Source organism: Epargyreus clarus, unplaced genomic scaffold (assembly GCF_041222505.1).
Source record: "Epargyreus clarus isolate Ecla_fem2 unplaced genomic scaffold, WU_Ecla_fem_2.2 ptg000027l, whole genome shotgun sequence".
NCBI classification, from domain to species: domain Eukaryota; kingdom Metazoa; phylum Arthropoda; class Insecta; order Lepidoptera; family Hesperiidae; genus Epargyreus; species Epargyreus clarus.
Genome location: NW_027332234.1, coordinates 3,263,430 through 3,283,470, shown reverse-complemented (window position 1 = coordinate 3,283,470; position 20,041 = coordinate 3,263,430). Strand labels below are relative to the sequence as shown.

The 20,041-nt window shown below is 34.5% G+C and overlaps 1 protein-coding gene across 1 annotated transcript; it reads right to left on the bottom strand.

Moving 5' to 3' along the window:
• Window positions 1–1,262: 1,262 nt before the first annotated feature.
• On the bottom strand, window positions 1,263–19,605 carry LOC140754002 (solute carrier family 25 member 16). The gene is made up of 6 exons (XM_073088896.1): window positions 19,116–19,605; window positions 17,924–18,150; window positions 7,131–7,319; window positions 6,599–6,755; window positions 4,669–4,810; window positions 1,263–1,543 (listed from the first exon to the last, which is right to left on the bottom strand). The coding sequence occupies exons 1-6, from the start codon at window positions 19,177–19,179 to the stop codon at window positions 1,366–1,368; spliced, it is 957 nt and encodes a 318-aa protein (XP_072944997.1). The 5' UTR covers window positions 19,180–19,605; the 3' UTR covers window positions 1,263–1,365.
• Window positions 19,606–20,041: the final 436 nt, after the last annotated feature.

The following is a 20,041-nucleotide window of genomic DNA, read 5'->3' as shown; positions in this document are numbered from 1 at the left end:
GACAATTGATTTGGGCGCTAGATAAAACAATTGAACGCTAAAATATGTGTCTATGTCGCGACTGAACGCAACAATCGACAAAACATGATTTTGCATCTATGCAATTCCCAATGCTTCAGGCCTAACTTACGATTTTGCTAGATGCGATCTCCGATGCTTCAGGAGTAGCTTACTAGGGCCGTAATCTAATACCTATTCACGATGGTATAGGGCGCTATCATTCATACTAGCAACATCAACTTGACTTTGAGATATAAATCTCATTTTAAGAGTTCATCTGAAGGTCTTTCCACCGCGCACAAGATAAGCACCACAAGTACAGACGTGGATGGAATCTTAATATGTTGGAGTCGACGGGTTGAAGATATATTATGACGTAAGCACTATGTACATGTCATTTATATCAGTTACAATGTATGAATCTAAAATTGTATTTATACAATTCAGTCATTTTCTTAAACAAATTTACTTGGTACTTATTGTTTATTTTTTATTATTACTTAGAATACCCGATTCATATTTTAAGTCATATTCAAAATATAGACAGTCATAGAGTATATAATAATCGTTTTTTAAATATTTAAATGCAAGGGCATTAGCATAAAATAACTTATACCACGAAATAAGAATAGAAGTAATACAATTGAGATGTCAAAAATCCAAGACCTGCTTTTAAAATAACACTTCCCCTATATTAGGGATTTTTTTCTTGCCTTTCTTTAACTTGGTCGCTTACTAAAAAGCTTTTATAAGGCGTTAATTAGATATCGAGAGCGCATACATTAACCAAATGCTGATACTGCAGAAATTTAGCAGTAGCATGCAATAATTTAATATACGTTTTAAATAATGTAATAATTTTTATACCATTTTTTAACAAAGACCAGACCAGAATCAAATATTGTATTCACATACATATTGTTCTTGTTTCTCAATCGTTTTAATAAAACTATTTGGAAGCATAGCTTTCAATACAATATAATATATTGTTTATTATTATTACACACAACCGCCCTGTACAGTTCCTTCACCTATCAAAATACAGTCTTAAAACATCTATTGTCTTGTCTATGTAAAAATACTGTACTATTTCCTTATGCCGCCACTTACTAACTTACTGGGGAGATTATGCTGTAGTCATGGATAAAGAATAAAAATAGACTCCTACAATCTCTTGAAGACTCTTGAATGACAAAACAAATCTTATTTTAATACATTACCATTACATGGCGTGCTAATACAAATCTATCATTGCTTATGAGTTCATAAGCCTTTTCTTTACGAAAAATGATTACGAATTAGGAGTCTATTTTCTCTTGTCTATGGCTTACGACCTCCAGTAGTAAAACGTAGTCAACACATCTTCTACGAGACCTTCATGCCGGTGTCCAGTTGGAGGAGTTGCTTCATAAGCTCGTAGGTGGAGAAGGATGTGGCTACCATTGGGATCGCTCGGATGTAGTTGATGCTCATGCCGCGGTACAAACCCTTCACTATACCGTTCTCGCGGTATATGAGGGTCAGGGTCTTCACCATACCCATGCTGTGAATTTTAAAAGACAAGATAAAGAAAGGTTACTACATAGTTGATGCAAAGCTAACTTTATGACTGAAAAGCACTTTATGTCGTGACTATGGTTATGCAATGATAGCCTAGTAGTTAAGAAACTCGGCCTCTCGATCGAGGGGTCCGAGGTTCTAATCACAGGCAAGTACCTCTGGTTTTTTTTAATTACGTGCCTATTAGAAATTAATTATCACTCGCTGAAACGGTGAAGGGAAACGTCGTGAGGAAACCTGCATACCTGAGAGATTTATAAAAAAAAATCGCAAAGGTATTTGAAATCTACCAATACGCACTTGGCCAGCGCTGTGGACTATGGCCTAATCCTTCTCATTATGAGAGGAGACCCGTGCCCAGCAGTGGGGCAGTAATGGGTTGATGATGATGGTTATGTAAGTGATACATTTATTGTTAACCACAGAAAGTGTACGCAACGAATTTTATTGACAACACACTATGGAACTCTATCGGGTTCTTTAACTCTGAGAATGCAATGAATTTCGATATAACTCGAATATGTATTTATTTCTATCACTTAGTGAAGCATTTGATTTTTTTGGCTTCTAAACATCACTTTAATTATATTTAGCAATCGTGACATTGCAGCTTTGTGAAGGAATTTATATGATCGTTACGTTCGTAAAAATATAATTTAATATTAAAATTAACAAGTACATAATTAGAATGTTGCTTAATTAAGACTCCATTCACTTTAATTAATTTAATTATGTTTGAATTAAATCGTAAAATTAAGACTCATGACAGGTTATTAAATTGCATTTTGCATTAATAAATACGTTTTAATACTTTTGGCCTTTTAGGTTTTCAGGTACATATCATATTTATACTTATAAATGCCGGAACATTATTTCTGTTCCTCTATGGAAGTTTCTTATAGGTATAACGTTGAGAAAAATGCAATTGCCCAATCACCATAATGGTATTATGTCAAGATATCATGCATATTAAAAGATGTAAGCGACATACGAGCTTTTGCCCGCAGCTTCGCTCGCGTTACAAAGTAATATTTTCATCCCCTATTTTATCCCCTTGGGGGTAGAATTGATCAAAATCCTTTCTTGGCGGATGCCGACGTCATAACATCGGGCTAAAATTTGTCATACCTGCATGACAAATTTCAGCCCGATCCGTCCAGTGGTTTGGGCTGTGCGTTGATAGATCACTATGTCAGTCAGTCACCTTTGAGTTATATATATTTAGATTTATCTATTATATACAATAGTCCGACCGAATTACGACGGTTATTGATACTCAATCTACCCAAATTTTGCTTACCAAAGATCAAATATTGACAATTACTAATACGTCGAAATGGTCCAATTCCAATCTTTAGTAGGCAAGACATTAGATAGACTGATTATAAATAACAGGGGATTATGTGAACTGGCGCATAGATATATGTTATGAATATTATGAACATAAAATAAATGATTTAATAGATGAACAATAAAAAAATCTATACCAACCTTCTGTTAGTGTTGCCAACACCATGTGCAAGAATTATGCAATCAGAAACAATACATAGGTTAATATTATACAGGAATAGTTAAGATTATGATAGTGTACAGATACTTATAAGGTGCAAGACTTAAAAATTAAAATATTGTGCAAGAACATTATTACTTATTTACATAAAAATAATATAACTAGATATAATAAACATAGTTTGGAAATAAAATTAATGACTATGCTTGGATGTTAATAATAAACTATTTATATTAAAATTGAAGATTAATTTCTATTACCATAGATTAAAGTTTAAATTTTCAAAGAAAATATAGTTGAATGATTACAGCAAAAAATCACTATTTTTCATATAATTACACTTATGTTTTTTGCGCTTTAGCAGCTGTGATAAAACTAGTGTTCTGGTTTAAAAGGTTGACTATGATAAACACTATGGTAACGTAAGGATTAGGTACTTCAATATTGACATTGAATTAAGATTGCACTGCAGTGACTACGTATCATAAGGAACTGCACGCTTCTTTGTTATTCAAAATAAAATAATATAAAATTTTAACGTTGTGTCTTATGTTTATTTCAAAGGTGTAGAGGCATGCTATACATATGTACATACATATCCGAGTCACATCTATCTCATTTTGCAATCAATCAAAATATTTAACATAGCATATGCGACACAATGACTAAATATAGCTATCATCAACAATATGCACACAGCGTTGAATTCAAACCGATCATAATGTTTGGCATCACGTAGCGGAAAATAATTAGCGGTTTCCGCGTTGTGGTTTTAAACACGCGATTATATTCTTATATTTATAATAAATGTAATGTACGGATTATTGTATAAATTCATATGTATTTAGGTTTTCTTATCAGATGTAATAAAAATTCGAGCCTTTGTATGCATTATGTGTAAGTTATGCTTTAGTCCGTTGTTGTTTAGGTTCCCGTGAGTCCCGTTAAGATCGGTTTAGTTGTTTTCCTAATATTACAGTTATTATTGATTTTAACTGTATAAAAGACATTTAAAAGAGGAGCAAAGGAAATTCAGAAAAAAATCCAAACACAATTAATATTTATATATGTTTTATAGGTTTTACTTAGTATTTCATATAAAGTTTTATCTTAATGCGTGTCTAAAAAAATAACCGAGCACCTTTTTAAGCTGATAGAATTTACAGACCAAGATATATTTTATACTCCTCTAAGTCGCCATTTTAAAGCCAACTAAGAGTTTGACGAGCCGTGTGGCGGAGCGTGTGTGTCCCGGTTTCGAACCTCGATCAGGCAGATACATATTTAAATGATAAATTTAGGTGTCTGTTTCTGGATCTGGGTGTTTGAGCATATATCTATGTGTGTGTCCATGGCACCCACGACACAGGGAATCCTAGTGTGGGGCTGTGAGTGCATAATATACAGTGCCTATCAGTTACGCCTATTTTTATTTATTTACTCTTTATTGACCATGTAAAAACAATGCGGTGTAGAAGGCGGACTTAATGCTAAATAGCATTTTCTCCCAGTCAAGCTTAGGGATGTGTAGAAAAATTGAATTGAATTGTTTTTTTTTTTAAGTCAAGTTTAGAAGATATCAATTGGTCAGTGCTCACCCGAACTTCTCAGTGCGCGGGTCCATGCAGGCGAGCTGCATGCGGCGGCGCGTGACGTCGAGCGGGTACGACACGGACTGCGCCGCCGCGCCCGCCAGCCCGCCGCACACCAGCTTGCCCGGCACCGTCAGCACCAGACCACCTGTTATATGTTATTTAGCATTAGCCTTTCAAACCTATTTTTTAATTTAAAAAAATAACGTATAAAATATCAAATTCAATATATCTATACGTATAAATAAAATTGGAGTACCTATTTCTATTATTGAAATAACCGCTTTTTACTACATGCATATGAATATACAGGGTGAATTTTTCAAACGGGCCTTCAGGGCCAAATGCGAAACTATAAGGATTAGCGAAAAATGGTGAAAGGAGTTACGAGGCCGATTTTGATAAAAACTAAAACTGCATCATTACTTTTTTAAAATAACTTGTTCCCTAGCCGGGAATCGAACGAGTTCATTTTGAAAAAAAAATACACCTTCTATATTATTCCACTATCTGATAGTGTCTGATAGGGAAGTAATGTTATGTGACAAATTAAAGGAAAAGGATTTTTTTAAAGAAAATACATATTTTTTCATACATTGGCATACTAATCCTTAAGGATTATACATAACATATGATTTAAGGATTTATGACTTAATATCCTTAAAGACTATACATAAGTCATAACATCGAAGAATTTGTTGGTTAATTAACTAATTCTTCGATGTTATGACCTTGACATACGGCTTAGTATGAGAAAGTAATAGGTTGGAAACTAAGTTTCCGCCGATTTTAAGATTGATTTTTTAATAAAAATAGATAACTGATTAATTAGTAAAATTTTATGTTTGTTGTTTAAAACTTATTTTCAACGTTAGATATGATTTTCTTTATCTCTTTGTTTAGTAATCAATCGGTTTTGGCTCATTCGCCAACGCCATTCTCGCAAATAGTCAACTATACATCTGTATTAAACGCAACTCCGCACGTAGGAAGTTGAAAATCTATTATAATGGTCCTAAAAATAACCTTAACCAAGTCCAACATAAATATATAATTTATTGGAGAACAAAACGTTAGCTTTCGAATGATTTAAAATAATAGGCCCCAAAAAATTTTTGTTCGCCAAATGTTTATATTAATGAATGGCGGGAACTTAACTGCCAAATTAATATGAAAAAATATGTATTTTCCTTAAATTGAGGCTTTTCCTTCAGTTTGTCATTTATCATTACTTCCCAGAATTTGATCCTTATAAGCAACACTATCACATAGAGGAATAATATAGAGGATGTATTTTTTTCAAAATTAACTGGTTCGATTCCCGGCTAGGGAAAAAGATATTTTAAAAAACTAATGATGCAGTTTTAGTTTTTATCAAAATCGGCCTCGTAACTCCTTTCAGCATTTTTCGCTAATCCTTATAGTTTCGGATTTGGCCCTGAAGGCCCGTTTGAAAAATTCACCCTGTATATACGGTACATACACCAAAATACCATTTTTTTTTAATTTTTGTCTGTCTGTCTGTTTGTTCTGGCTAATCTCTGAAATGGCTGGACCGATTTTGACGGGACTTTTATTAGCTGGTAGCTGATGTAATAAGGAGATAATGATGAGGATGTAATTCAGACTTAACACACTGTACGTTAAATTGGTAGTATTGTTGTAGAGCGGAATTTAATCTGAAATAGTGTGTTGTTATATTACGGTGGATTTATATCCAATAATTATTAGTATTTATGGTCGAAAATGGTCGAATCTTCCGTGGTTCGACTCCGATGGCATACCACTACAGGTATTTTTTTTACCCCACTGGAGTTGATTACAGATGTTCATGGGCGGCTGTAGCCACTTACCATCACATGGACTGCAGACTAGACTCATCTGCTACTCCTATATTAAAAATATACATTATACATATATTATGCATATTACATACCCGTGTTCCGCTCGCATTTCCGACACAGCGTAGTAGGTAAATACTTCATACAGAGGTACTTGAGCGACTCGAAGCAGTAGAAGCTGAAGCCGGCGTACGGGACCATTCCCACCATGGTTGGTACAAACCCTCGGTACAGCGCGCGGATGCCACCCTCCTGAGAATGGGTATAATTATAATTTGCAATCCTGTACCGATGTGCGATTGCTTATTAATATCGGGGACATTCTATGATTGCTAGGAACATTCTGAAATATTCATGTAAATGCAGTCAATTGCGATAATACCTGATAGCCTTTAGTGATTTACCACTATGGTCAATCTCTATGGGCTTAATCGTTACGACAGTGTATTGTGATGTGACACAGTTAACCAAAAGGTAATTCCTGAGTTTCTTACCGGGGAGGACGACGGTAGGGTGGGTATTTTACGGGGAATTTCGACCAAGAGAAATCCCTTTTCGTTCGAGTAAAACTACTAAAGTTTTCAGTAAGAAAATACTGATGTAAGCTGTCAACCATCACAAACTTACAGTCTTAAACATAGTAGTAGCCGCATGCGCGATGCCGGTGTACCGATGTTCCCCCGTGATCTGGAAGGCCAGCCTCGCGCGGATGGTGTCCAGCGGGTAGGTGAGCGTGACCGCCGTGACGCCCGCCGCCGCGCCCGCTATGAACTTGTCGCCGTGTTGCACTAGGGGTATGCTGAGGCCGCTTAGGTACTGTAAGGGTTAGGTTGGGTTGGGTTATGTTGCACTTGAAAGTACGTTAGCGAATCACTTCAGTATGCAAGGAGGCTGCGGAGAGGGAGAGAGAGAGAACCTCAGACCTCCTTATCCGCAGCCGGAAAACCGGGCGTAGCAGAAGGGTTCCCCACGCCCATCTCCTACCCTCATAACGGAGGCATGGCGTAGGGCACGGGGGTGTCCTGCGTCATAAATAGGCCTCGAGGTGGCGCGCGTGGCAGAGAGGAACCCATGAGGGTTTCCCCACGTATAAAAGAAAAAAAACAAAAATGTTGCAATTGAAAAATCTAATGCTGTCGGATTTATGGAGTAATAGGATGCCTTGTCTCCACTAAGGCGTCTAGAGGAACACTATGAGGCCTCAATAGAAGTTCTCTGTGACTTCGCGAAATAAGTTTATTCCTAAGAAAACAGAATAAAAAAATATTAATTAGCTGACGGTGCTTTTGTAGTTTCTCATAACAGGTGGCACCTGAGTTTTCAATTGACCGGTGTACACATAATTAAAAATATTGCATAAAATGTAAATTTGAATGTCAAGCAACACCAAGCTCACATTTAAAATAATTTCTTTGGATATACGACGCGAATAATTAGTAGGTATATTATGCAACCAAATGTGCTTTTTGCGTGACTCGTTAAAATTCATCAAGCTAATTTTTCATAATAATTAACAAAATTAATAAATTGCAATTATGTATTTCATTCTTTATAATCTATGTATCGTTTATTTAGTGAGGTTTTATAAATAAATATAATTAAACATGTATAGGAATTGTGAGGCCATGTTGACGTCATTTATAAACATTTATAATTTATAACTGAATATAACAATTATTTTGAAATTAATGTTAGATATTAATTTCTTAAATGAAAACAATTTAAGTAAATTAATGTTATTATTTGCGTAGTTGAGGTGTTTCCTGTCATAACGTTGCAATTATTAAATTGTTATTTCATTACATTAAATGTTCATGCAAAAAAGCATAAGAACTTAGAAAATGGTAGTTATTTTTAATTACCGAAGAAATTACCTTTAAAATATTCATGTTCTAGAAGAATTAAAATGGTGAGAGGTTTTGAGGAACTATATGACCTGGTGCATATGTCATTCTTCCTTCATCACACCACTCGCCGAAATATGAAGTTCCATCCACATCAAATTGTAGCAAAAAGAGCTCTCCTTCAAAGCTGAGGATCAATAGCAACTCTTCTGGTGTTGCAAAGGTCGATAGGCGACGGTGACGACTTTCCATTAGGTAGCTCGTCAGTCTTATCGATTTTTATGATTAATTACGTGGTTTAATTATAAAAAAATACAGACAAGTTGGTACTTAGGTGTGTGTAATTACTTATATGTGTTAAATAAACAGTATATGTGTTTGTATGTGTTCGTGCCCACGTCAGCGACCTACCGTGTCCGAATTAATGAGGTGAAAATTAGTTTGTTGGTCGAACGTGCTTCAGATTTTAAATACTTACGGTCTTATTCATAAAAAATGCTTATAGAAGGTTTTAAGCACTCATTAGTTAAAGTGTTCAATAAGCTTATAAAACGTTCTATAAAATTGCTTATTCATAAACGTTCCATAAACCTTCTATAACTAATGTGTCGCTAAAGTCAACTATAAATGAAAATGTTGCCATTATAGTGAAGTTCGGCGAACAAATTGACGAATATCCATAGATAAACATCATTAAATGACATTATTTCGTACTAAAAAATATTCTGTCTTGACATTCTTGTCAATGGGTTGTGGATAAAACCAAATCACATGTCAGTGTCATTGTATTTGTAAATACCGCGAATTTAAAAATATTTTATTTGTTAAAATGGGATGTGAAGCAAAAGTTGTTAAAAGATAAAGGAGTGAAAATTGGTTGGATATTAATGTTTTATGTAATATTGATATAATTATATAAAGTTAAATTCAATTAAGTTTCGTTTTGTAAACATTCGCAATATCTTATGGCAGGAAACCCTGTATTTCAGAAGGTGTACCAGGACCTCTGCGATCTAATTTACGATCATTACGTACGAGATCAATTATAAAATTTACTGTCGATTTATTAAAGCGATAACGCTTCCTATAATCTAATGAAAACAGATCACTCTTTGGTGCAATGTTCTTCGAAGTGGACGGTTTTCTAGATTTTTAATAATCTAAGCTTTGTAAAATTTGCATTGTAATTTAAAATAGTGATATAATAATGTTATTTATCGGATATTAAAATAAATTATTTCAAGTTTGTATACAAAATGGACATTGACATAATTTATTAAAAACGTATTGTCAAATTAGGTTAGTAATCACGAATCAGCTGTTGAGAGTCGGCCATCTTTGCCTTATAGCACTGTTATAGTAGGGTTCTGGCCTCTATAAGAGCCGGTCCACACGGCGCGTTGCGTCAGCGTTGCGTCGTCGCAACGCAAAGGTTTTACGCATAGCCGGCCACACGGGCGCTGCGCCAACGCAGCGTTACTACGACGGAGTCGTAACGCTCCGTAAGTGAGTACTCCCCCGCCCGCTTCGTCTCGTGCGCTGCAGCTCAGTCGCGTATGCGCTGCGTCGACGCAGCGCACCGTGTGTACACTATGATTATTAGTATGTAAAACGACGCAGCCACAGCGCTACGTCGACGCAACGCTGACGCAACGCGCCGTGTGGACCGGCTCTAAGTTATAGAAGGTTTATAGAACGGTTTAGTGCCTAAAATGCGTTTATGAATAACACTTTTTGACAATCGTTCTATAGCAACGTTATAAGTGTGCTATAACTTTTTATGAATAAGACCGTTAGCTTACAATGTATTGCTATTGAGTATCCTAATAATTATATAAACTTGAAGGTGGCCACAAATGTTTGTGGTTCATGGAGCATAGTGCTGATTCTTGCCTGGCAACGTAGTTATCCTTATCGTTACTCTTGTAAGAATCAACAAGAGTTCTGGAATTAAAGTTGAGTTCTTAAGTGTAGTAAGAGCGTAATATAACTGCTTTCGCACTCACAGCCCCATACTAGGAACTTGCCCTGATTGCATTGGCCACACACAAACGAATAGACAAGTACCCCGAATAGAAATTTAGTCTGACCGGGGATCGAACCCGAAACTGTTTTTGCGTGTCTGTCCGATATGGTCATCACTCCGTTAAGCGGGCCGTCAATGTTCTATTGACAATAAAGTTTTGTACGTATTTTAGTATTAAAGTACTGAGATCCAATATTGTTAGAGAGAATAGACTTATTTCTAGTTTCAGTAAAACATATTATAACTTAAATTATATAACATAAATATAAAACAATTTTGTAAGATTTGTCTCTCTAGATAATTTATTGAATAATAATAAGGTTATATACAATATTTGAAACAATAAAATTAAATACTAATTAAACAAAAAAATATATATATACTAATAGAAACTTATTTACAAAATGTACATATATACAAAAACGAAATACAAAAATATAAAAACATAAAAACTACCATAAAAAATGATCACCATCGCTGTCCTTAAAGTACTTGTTAAGCTTTATAGTAAACTAAAAAAAACTTATTCCGAGAGAAGCATCTACAAAAGGCATATGTTTATCACGGAATTTATGCTGACAAATGGATGCACTGTTATAAAATAATATGAAAATGTTCTATTGACATTACGATTATGAAAGTATTCACAATATTAATGCCCTGTTAAACTTTGCAGTAAACTAAAAACTCACGATCACGTAAGCAACTGTATTTATTTTGATCTGTATATAAATAGAATGGACTTTGCTATAGTCGAACTAATTGCCTGAGGATTAGACGAGATAAGCATGGGTTTTTCTTAACACAACAGTTTAACATAAGATAAAACGGGGTTTAAAATAATTTACAGGTGTTTTAGGGGTTTCAAATTGATAGAACACTTCGCCTTGTTTCTGAAATGTTATCTCAGTGTATGTTAAATAAGGTGTCCTGAATAAATAGTGTATTTATATAGATGTCCATTGAACCACCAATATGGACCTATGTATGTCTTATTATAGCAGCCTAAAGCATTTTAGAATTTCGAACCGTAAGGGTAATAAAGAAAGACAAACACACAAGATACGTGCGAAAAACATAACCCTTCCTTGGCAGTTGGGTAAAAACGGAACTCTATTACTAATCCGCTGCTGCCTGTCCGTCTGTCTGTCACCGTCCTCTATGTCTTGAACCACAATAGACAGACAGTTTAAATTTTCACAAATTTTGAATTCATATGACCGTTCGAAGAGAGTAAAAATTGAGTTCACATTTCGTAATACCATACAAATACATACACGATAATCCAGATACATACATAAAGGTCAAGATTATATAAGCGTGGTAAAAATATATGATTCTGTCTGACCCGAGTGACACGACACGTTCAACGTCTGGTGATATAAATTGGGTATTATCTACCTACTATTTTACCTACATACTACATCATCATCAACCCATTACTGTCCCACTGCTGGGCATGGGTCTCCTCTTCACATACCTTAGAGATTTTTTTATAAATCTCTCAAGTATGAAGGTTTCCTCACGATGTTTCCTCATGATGATAATTAATTTGTAATACTCACATAACTTTGAAAAATCAGAGGTTCGTGCCTGGGATTTGAACTTCAGACCCCTCGATCGAGAGGCCGAGTTCTTAACCACTAGGCTATCACTGCTTTCTTACACAAGAGTCATTTTGTGATAAATGTCACAAAGTATGGTACCCCTTTCTTCAAGTGCAAAAGATGTATTTTAGTTCGTACGATGAAGGTTTACACGTCATGATTACATTGTAGACAACGAAATGAGCAATTCTATATTTTTTCTATTTATTATTAGGACAGTTGCCTTTATAATACTACATACGCGAAATTCAGGAAGCCGACTCAGCGCCCAATCTGTAGGTATCTTATATAAAAAGTTCTTAGAATCGCATATGCGCCTGATTACTAACAATGAGCAGATGAGTTCGCGCGCCGCCGCCATTGTAGGCCACTTAACGGTCACCTCAGGCGGCTGACCGGCTCGACTCGCCTGTATAATTAATATATTTTACTCAGTATATGTGAATCCCAGGCACCTTTGATTATTCAAGTTATGGGAGCATAAAAACTTCCTTAAACGGTGCAGGAAAATATCGTGCGGTACCTGGGAGTTCATAAAACCACTCAAGGTTGTGTGAAGTCCACCAATTTGCACTTGGCCAGCGTCGTGGACTATGACCTAAAACGCATTTTAGTCTGATAGGAGACCCGTGCCCAACAGTAGGGAAGTAATGAGTTGAATAGACAGCACTTTATAAGACTACAGACAGAGCAATTAATACGACATCACTCAAGTTTCGTAATCACAAAACATTAATTAAATACTTAATTTTAAATTAAAAATACTTTCCGCAAAACATACAGTATAATATAAGCTCATACGACAACGGGATTGATGTAAGTGACATTTAACTTGGTTCTGGAATTTTAATACAAATAATATTCTACAATCAAAGTGTGTCTCGTGGTATATAGGTAATTATGTGGTCTGTCTGCGTGTAAACAGCGAAAGTTTACCACAGCGAGCGCGGAACATGAATGGCTAGACTGGCCAGACAGGCAATCAGGGTCAGGTGGAACATTAGGACATATTTCACGGTTTTCACTCGTACAACTTCAAAGAGGAGTGTCTGCTTTCAACTTGTACGTATAACGACTAGGGTTGCATTTTATTAAAAATAATAAAATTGATATTATGTACCTATCATACAAATAAAGTTATTTGATGCTTTTAGCAACACTTAACTTAATTAATATATGTTCTTAACCCCATATTTATCTTCTGCTTACTTCAGTGAAGAAGATATAGTTTATTTTGTATACCTATAAGGACAGTATTTTATCTATTATTTATTTTTATAAAGTATTTAAATCACATTCAATAGTCCAAATAGGTATAAAATATGTATAAACGAAATATTTATTTTCATGTACTTTATTGCTTTCTCAAAGTATATGTCCAATAACGTACAATACTTTATTATAAAGTAGCGGTGGCAGCCCTAATTTTTACTCATTAAAAGAGTCTTCATTCGCGAGGTCACGTACCTGGAGGGAAGATTCACGATTTTAATCAATTTCGCAGAGATCCTAAATATTATGAAAGGAATTATTGTGAAAGGCAGAGTCAGGGAGGTATAACCGCCACACTATTTTAAGCGTAAAGTAGTTCTTGCAATTCGGTCAAAGGGTGGGAATTGGGGCTAATTTGCAATAGTTCGAGCTGGGAGGTACTTTGTTAGTGTGAAACAATTCTTGAGCTTCAGTGAAAGGGTCCATCCCTGGCTTACTTACACATGAGACTTTTTTGAAATGTTTTAGACAACAATATTTTCTACATAAAACAAATATTTACCTATTATACGAGATTTTTCTTTACATTTTGTGATAAATGTCTTAACTTATGGTAACCCTTTCTCCACGTGGAATAGAGTTATTTTAGTTCGTACGAAGAAGGTTTACACGTCACGATTACATTGTAGACAACGAAATGAGCAATTCAATATTTTCTATTTATTATTAGGACAGTTGCCAGTTTTTACCACGTGTCATCGTACGAGGACGTCCATGTTTCATGTTTTGAACGAGACTGTTCTGTCTACGGTATTATTTGATGTTATAAAGGTAATGTTTCTAATTTTAAAATAAAAAAATACATAATAATTTCAATAAATTAACGACGGCCAGTTTGGTTGCATGTCAGCGAATATGTAAAAAAAAATATACCTAATAAACATTATAATACAGTATGGACTAGAAAAGGTTGTATATTTCATTAAAGGTATATTTTTTGTTAATAATACTTTTCAATTTTGGATAAAAAATAATAAAAACGTTTTCTAAAAAACTCTTACATCCATTAGTAATATAATCAATCTAAAAATAGTTCCCTAAAACATAAAATGTAGGGAGACAAAACTTGGTTGTAAATGTCCCTAAGTTGCTGGTCGCTGAATTGTACGTTTGTTTTTTTACATTTCATACATTAACCTTAAAAAAAGACACACGAAATTTTCTCAGAATGCCCAAGTCCTGATTGAAGTGCTTCAAAATATGGTTACATTATCACTAAGAGCACAGTATACAATCTTTTTATACAACACTTTACATTATGTACATACAACGTACTAATCAGATATAAGTTTGTAGCTAATTAGTGTTCATAACTTACTTATATTAAGCCGAGGGCAGACATGTGTACCTGTATAGTATTATGTAGTAATATTTGAAATGCTACTGTTGCCAGACAAATAATAGTACCAATATTTCAAATCTCAGTTATCGAAAAGATCGTCAGGAAGTATAACGAAATCATGAACGCAGTACGTTGTTTCTCTGCGCAACGGAGTTTGCGAAAGTGTGGGAGACTATGCAAACATTTGAATACTTTGATGTTCGCTAAGCCGACATGGAACGGAAGTACAAAGGTGTGTTTCATCTTTGCATATATTCATTATGTTCAAACACGCTTACCACACAGTATGACTTTTAAAGGTTGCTACACTTTCACGCCTTAACTACATGACCGATTGTCACAAATTTTTATACACATGTTATCAGGGGTTCAAATATAAACATAGGGGACCTTTATTCGAAAAAAGTACCGTTCCCAAGATATAAAACTTAAAAAAACCTGACCTCAAGCGAAGTCGCGGGTAAAACTTAGTTTAAAATAAATGTAATGAGTGTTTTTCTTGAGTTACGGAACTAAGCACGTAAGTAGGTACGTTAAGTAATAACCTATTCTAGTGTAAGTGATGTGAATGACCCAACGTAGTCGCTGGGTGTGACATCGCCTAAGAATTTTTAAGACGAAAACCGGTGTGACGGCAGGTGCGCCCGCGTGTGACGTATCTACAAGTTTATATATCGGTGGCATATGTGTAAGTAGCTTTATCGGCCACAGTGTTAGTGAGTTTAGTGACATCTATTTCAATTGGGCTATGAACTACTTTTCTTTGTTTAAAGAAAATCGTTGATTCCATAAATTCATCCATCGATTCATTATTTTAGCCGAAATATTGTGCTACTAAAAAGTTAATGTTATTTTTACAATAAATAAAGAGGGTGAAATTTGCAAGTGGGCCTTGACGGCGAAATCTGAAACTATATGAATTAACGATGATTTTGCATTAGTATTGAACGAAACTCCGCGCCTAGCTACTTGACCTATGAACTTGACATTCCATTTTAATTATCTGGAAAATGAGTAACCTATATTAATTGCAACGTAAAATATAAATACCGGGAAAATAAAACGTCCCCCTTCTAATAATTCGAAATATTAGGCCACATTAATTTAGGCTAAACATGTAATTTGAAAACGGTACGTAAAAATAAATAAAACGTGAAAACTTAGTTCTCAAGTGTAATATTAAGAAATTTGTAGACTGCATTAGTGGAATGTTATTCCCGTTATCAAAATATTCGATAAGATTGGCGCAGTATATACATTACACACAAATAAATCGGGTCTCGTTTTAACTAATCTAATACGATGATTAATCCAGTTTTAGTTGTGTCACAATGTGGGATTAGAGGCTAATATCATAATTTACATTTTATTTAATAAAACTGTTACTATTTACCTAATCTATGCTTTTTACACAAAAAAATAAAATTAAAATAAATGTAAAAGTCCTAAAAAAACTGGACTTTAAACTAAATTTAGAATTTACATTTAGTTTAAAGTCCAGTTTTTTTTTAGGACGTTTACGTTTATTTTAATTTTAATTTTAAATCAAAATTTTAAACCTTTGCACTCCAAACTTATTGATGGTGTTGACGTTGTACTTTTGTGAAATCTACCTATCCGTTTTACGTTGTTGTCAGACAAACTAGAATCCACAAACAAAGTATGTTAAGTGGTTTTAAACGATGCCAACTTTCTACATTAAGACATACAGAGTTATGGCAATTAAGGACTATGTTTTTATCCTCTCAAACTCAGACCTGGTTGAATCTAATGTAGGTGACCGACAGGCTACAGCTGGATCATACAGTTCATAAAAAAATATGGTTATCTGTTTAGAAAACTTTAAGAAGTATATTTTTCATAATATCGAAATAGCAAATGAATATGCAGTCGACCTGAATATACGACTAAATGGCTACTGTCATGGACATTAGACATGTCTAATCAATCCCAGATAGTATTGGAGTTGTCCCTATAGTTCCGTGACCAGAATAAGGCTATGGTATCCTCTGCCTGTCGTAAGAGGCGACTAAAAGGAAGCTTTCGGGGTTGCGGGCGGCAAGATTGGGAGCTCTAACCGCCCTGCTAGCGACCCCGAGAAGAACGATGGTATGTGTGACCGCATATCATCGTATGCTCTACAAAGAGTGACGAGCGTCATGATAATCTGGGCGGAGCCCGACGGGGCAACGCGTTAAGAGGATTCCGGTTGCGTTCTTTTTGAAGGTTTTCCCCTCATCAAAAAAAAAAAGATAATATTGAAGTACTCCATAAAGTCAGCCACAACTGCATTGCTACCCTCGTGGACTACGCTGGAATGTCTCATATTAGCAAATATGTATATGGCATTGTTACCAGTAGCTATAGCGTTTGTAGGTGCACATTGTTTGAGAGATATAATAATCTAATTCAAGTGTAAATGTTTGACGATAACAGCTATTGTCTTATCCAACATAGGATTAGGCGAGCCATGGTATTACTATTGTAAGTACAGTTTAATATACCTCCTATACATGCATTTTATGTTACACAAGTTTTTGCCCGCGGCTTCGCCCGCGTTTAAAAGAAAATAACATAACATACTAACATACATAAAAATCAAAATTCGTACCTTCAACTTTACTAAAGATCATCACTTGATCAAATGCATAGTTTACGATTAAATCCTTACTAATATCGAATAAAATAATCGATGTTTTGGGTCTAAAAGATCGATTCTCCGATTAATCGATTTTAGATCGCCATCCCTAGTTCCCGTGGGATTTTCGGGATAAAAACTATCCTATGTCCTTTCTCGGGTCTCAGACTATCTTTGTACAAAATTTCATTAAATAAATAAATAAATAAATAAATAAATAATATTAAGTAAGGAATAAGGATATGAATACGAATATATTGTACATATTCTATCGAGTATAACATCAAAAAACTCACCTACTTGTGTACTAAAGTGTAAAAGACAATTTTTCTATGCAAAAAATATAAAAGTAATTTCTAATTTTCGTAGGTATAGATTGGTTAAAACTAATTATTAGTAACGGGTAGTGGAGTAATCTCCAGGGTGTTTTTATAATGTAGAACTAGCAAAGAAGCATGCAGAATGAAAATGAGCAAATGAGAAGTGGCTACATGCCCATGGACATCTGTAATCAAGCTGCTACTCTTTAGAACTATGTTGGAATGTCTCGGAAAAATATGTCTAACTCACCACACCTTTCAAACCAGAACACAACAGCACACTATTGTAATTTAGTAGAAATAGGTGTGGCGGAAGTACTGTCAGAGTCAAACCACAAGTCTACCTCTGCATAAAGACATGTGAAACTTACCTTTTTATAAATCTCGAAGCTTGTGAACTGAGTAGCAGCGTAGGGGAATATCCGGACCATTTGAGCACCATTGCCTTTGTACAGCGCAATGAGGGATTCCTGCTTCACTATCGCCACGAGTCCTCCGAACACACCATGGTGTTTATAGTGTGACGACTGTGCTTGGAGCAGGATTTTGATACGGTCTAACGGTGCTACTGTTGTTTTCGCACACATGCCAGCCACACCTGTTGATAAAGATCTTTGTTTACATGCACAATTTTAATGTTTATGTAGGAATCTTAGATAATTTTAGGGTATGCAGCCAATTTGATGAGAGCAGTAATAGCCTAGCTCTTAGTAATATGGCCTTGCAGTGTGGATCCCATGGTTCAAAATCCCAGGAAAGGACCTTTAATTTTTCTGAAAATATGAAGGAAATGCACTCCTGGGTGTTGTTAAAGAAAAGATTTTAAAGGTATGTAAAGTCTACTAATTCAAGTCAAATAAGAATAAGCCCATGAAGGACAACATATTTTGGGAAATCACAGACTGACTCATTTTGAGCATTAAATATTTATATAGGTGTCTATAAAATTATATGACAATAAAATCTATCCATAAGTATACCATCATGGATTACAGCGAAGGGTTTGAATATTTTTTTCAATTAACATAGTAAAAGGAAATTACAAAATTACGAGTGACATTTGTCCATAGACCATATTTACTGGTATATTTTTACCTTTTTTAAACCTTTGTATTAGTTTTTAATTTTTGTGTTACATGTTATTATAAACTTTTTTCACTTTTATCCAAAAAATTGTTGATAAAGCCCTGGTATTGACTGTTCTGTTGCTGTGAAGTCAGAGTATATGTATGACATAATATTATATAATAACTAAGGCAATACATATTTCAAAAAATCTTTCTTCTAAAATACAAAACTTGTTTTCAACTTTGATGGTTTTACATATGTATATTTTTCATATCTTACTCTATATCAACACAAAACAATATTTGATAGTGTCTATAAACCTCATACGTAATTTTAACTTGATTAAAATTATGAATATTATTTCATAAGCATCTGATAAAAATAGTAACTCATTAATAACAAATTAACGTTATCAATGACTTCTAAAACGAGTGATCTATCAAAGATTGTGTTTGGTTTATTTTATTTTTTTAAACAAATAGGTCACGTAAATACCTCCAGCTAATAGATTCTTCAGAATAAAATCAAGGTCGTTCTTCTGTTCCATTTTTAAAGCCATTGTCCACTTCACAACAGTACAAAAACAAACTTCACAAATCCTATCGTTGAGCGAAATCAGTTCGAATTGTGCACTCGAAAACGGAATAAATTCACATTAATTATGGGCCTCCAGCGGTGGGCATATATTCACGATTTGGCACGCAACATTTTTAACATACTTTCACCAGCCGCCGATTATTAAACTCTTCATACTTCGAACATCCGTAAGGAAAAGCGAGATGCTACTTCACAAGCTAAATTTAAATTGGCTCATTAATTAAATAATGTAATTCCACTACGATACAATGTAAATCACCAATCCTATCATAATTATAATTTATTCGTCACCGAATTATATCTACATTTCTACTTTTACAACGTCTACGATACAACGCATCCGCCGAGCGAATTCAACTCCGAATAACTGATGAACTGACGTTCGCTTGACAATGAGAGATAATGTCAAAATGACAAACGTCGGTGTCATTAGGGACGTAAAACGTTTTGAAACCTATTGTAAAAATTGCGAAATAGCCCAAAATTGAAATATTTTTTTTATTGTTTAATATTATAAGTATTGTTGTAAGATTATTTTAAAAGAGTATTTTTTTTATGTAAGTGATGAACGTGATAATATTTTTGTTAGTACGGACATCTATTATGCGTTTTAGTAAATAAATGTTTGCCTACATTTTCCCTAGATGTCTCTGCTAATATGATTTTAAAATGCCACGCCCTGCCCTTAAAAGCTCTTTATATTAAAGAATACAGAGATTTACGTCAAAAATCAACAAAATGAAAGTTTTTAATTATGTTGTAAAAATATAACAATTAAAAGCTTCTTCATTTCGTATTCTCAAAATAAAAATTCTCTGAAATCG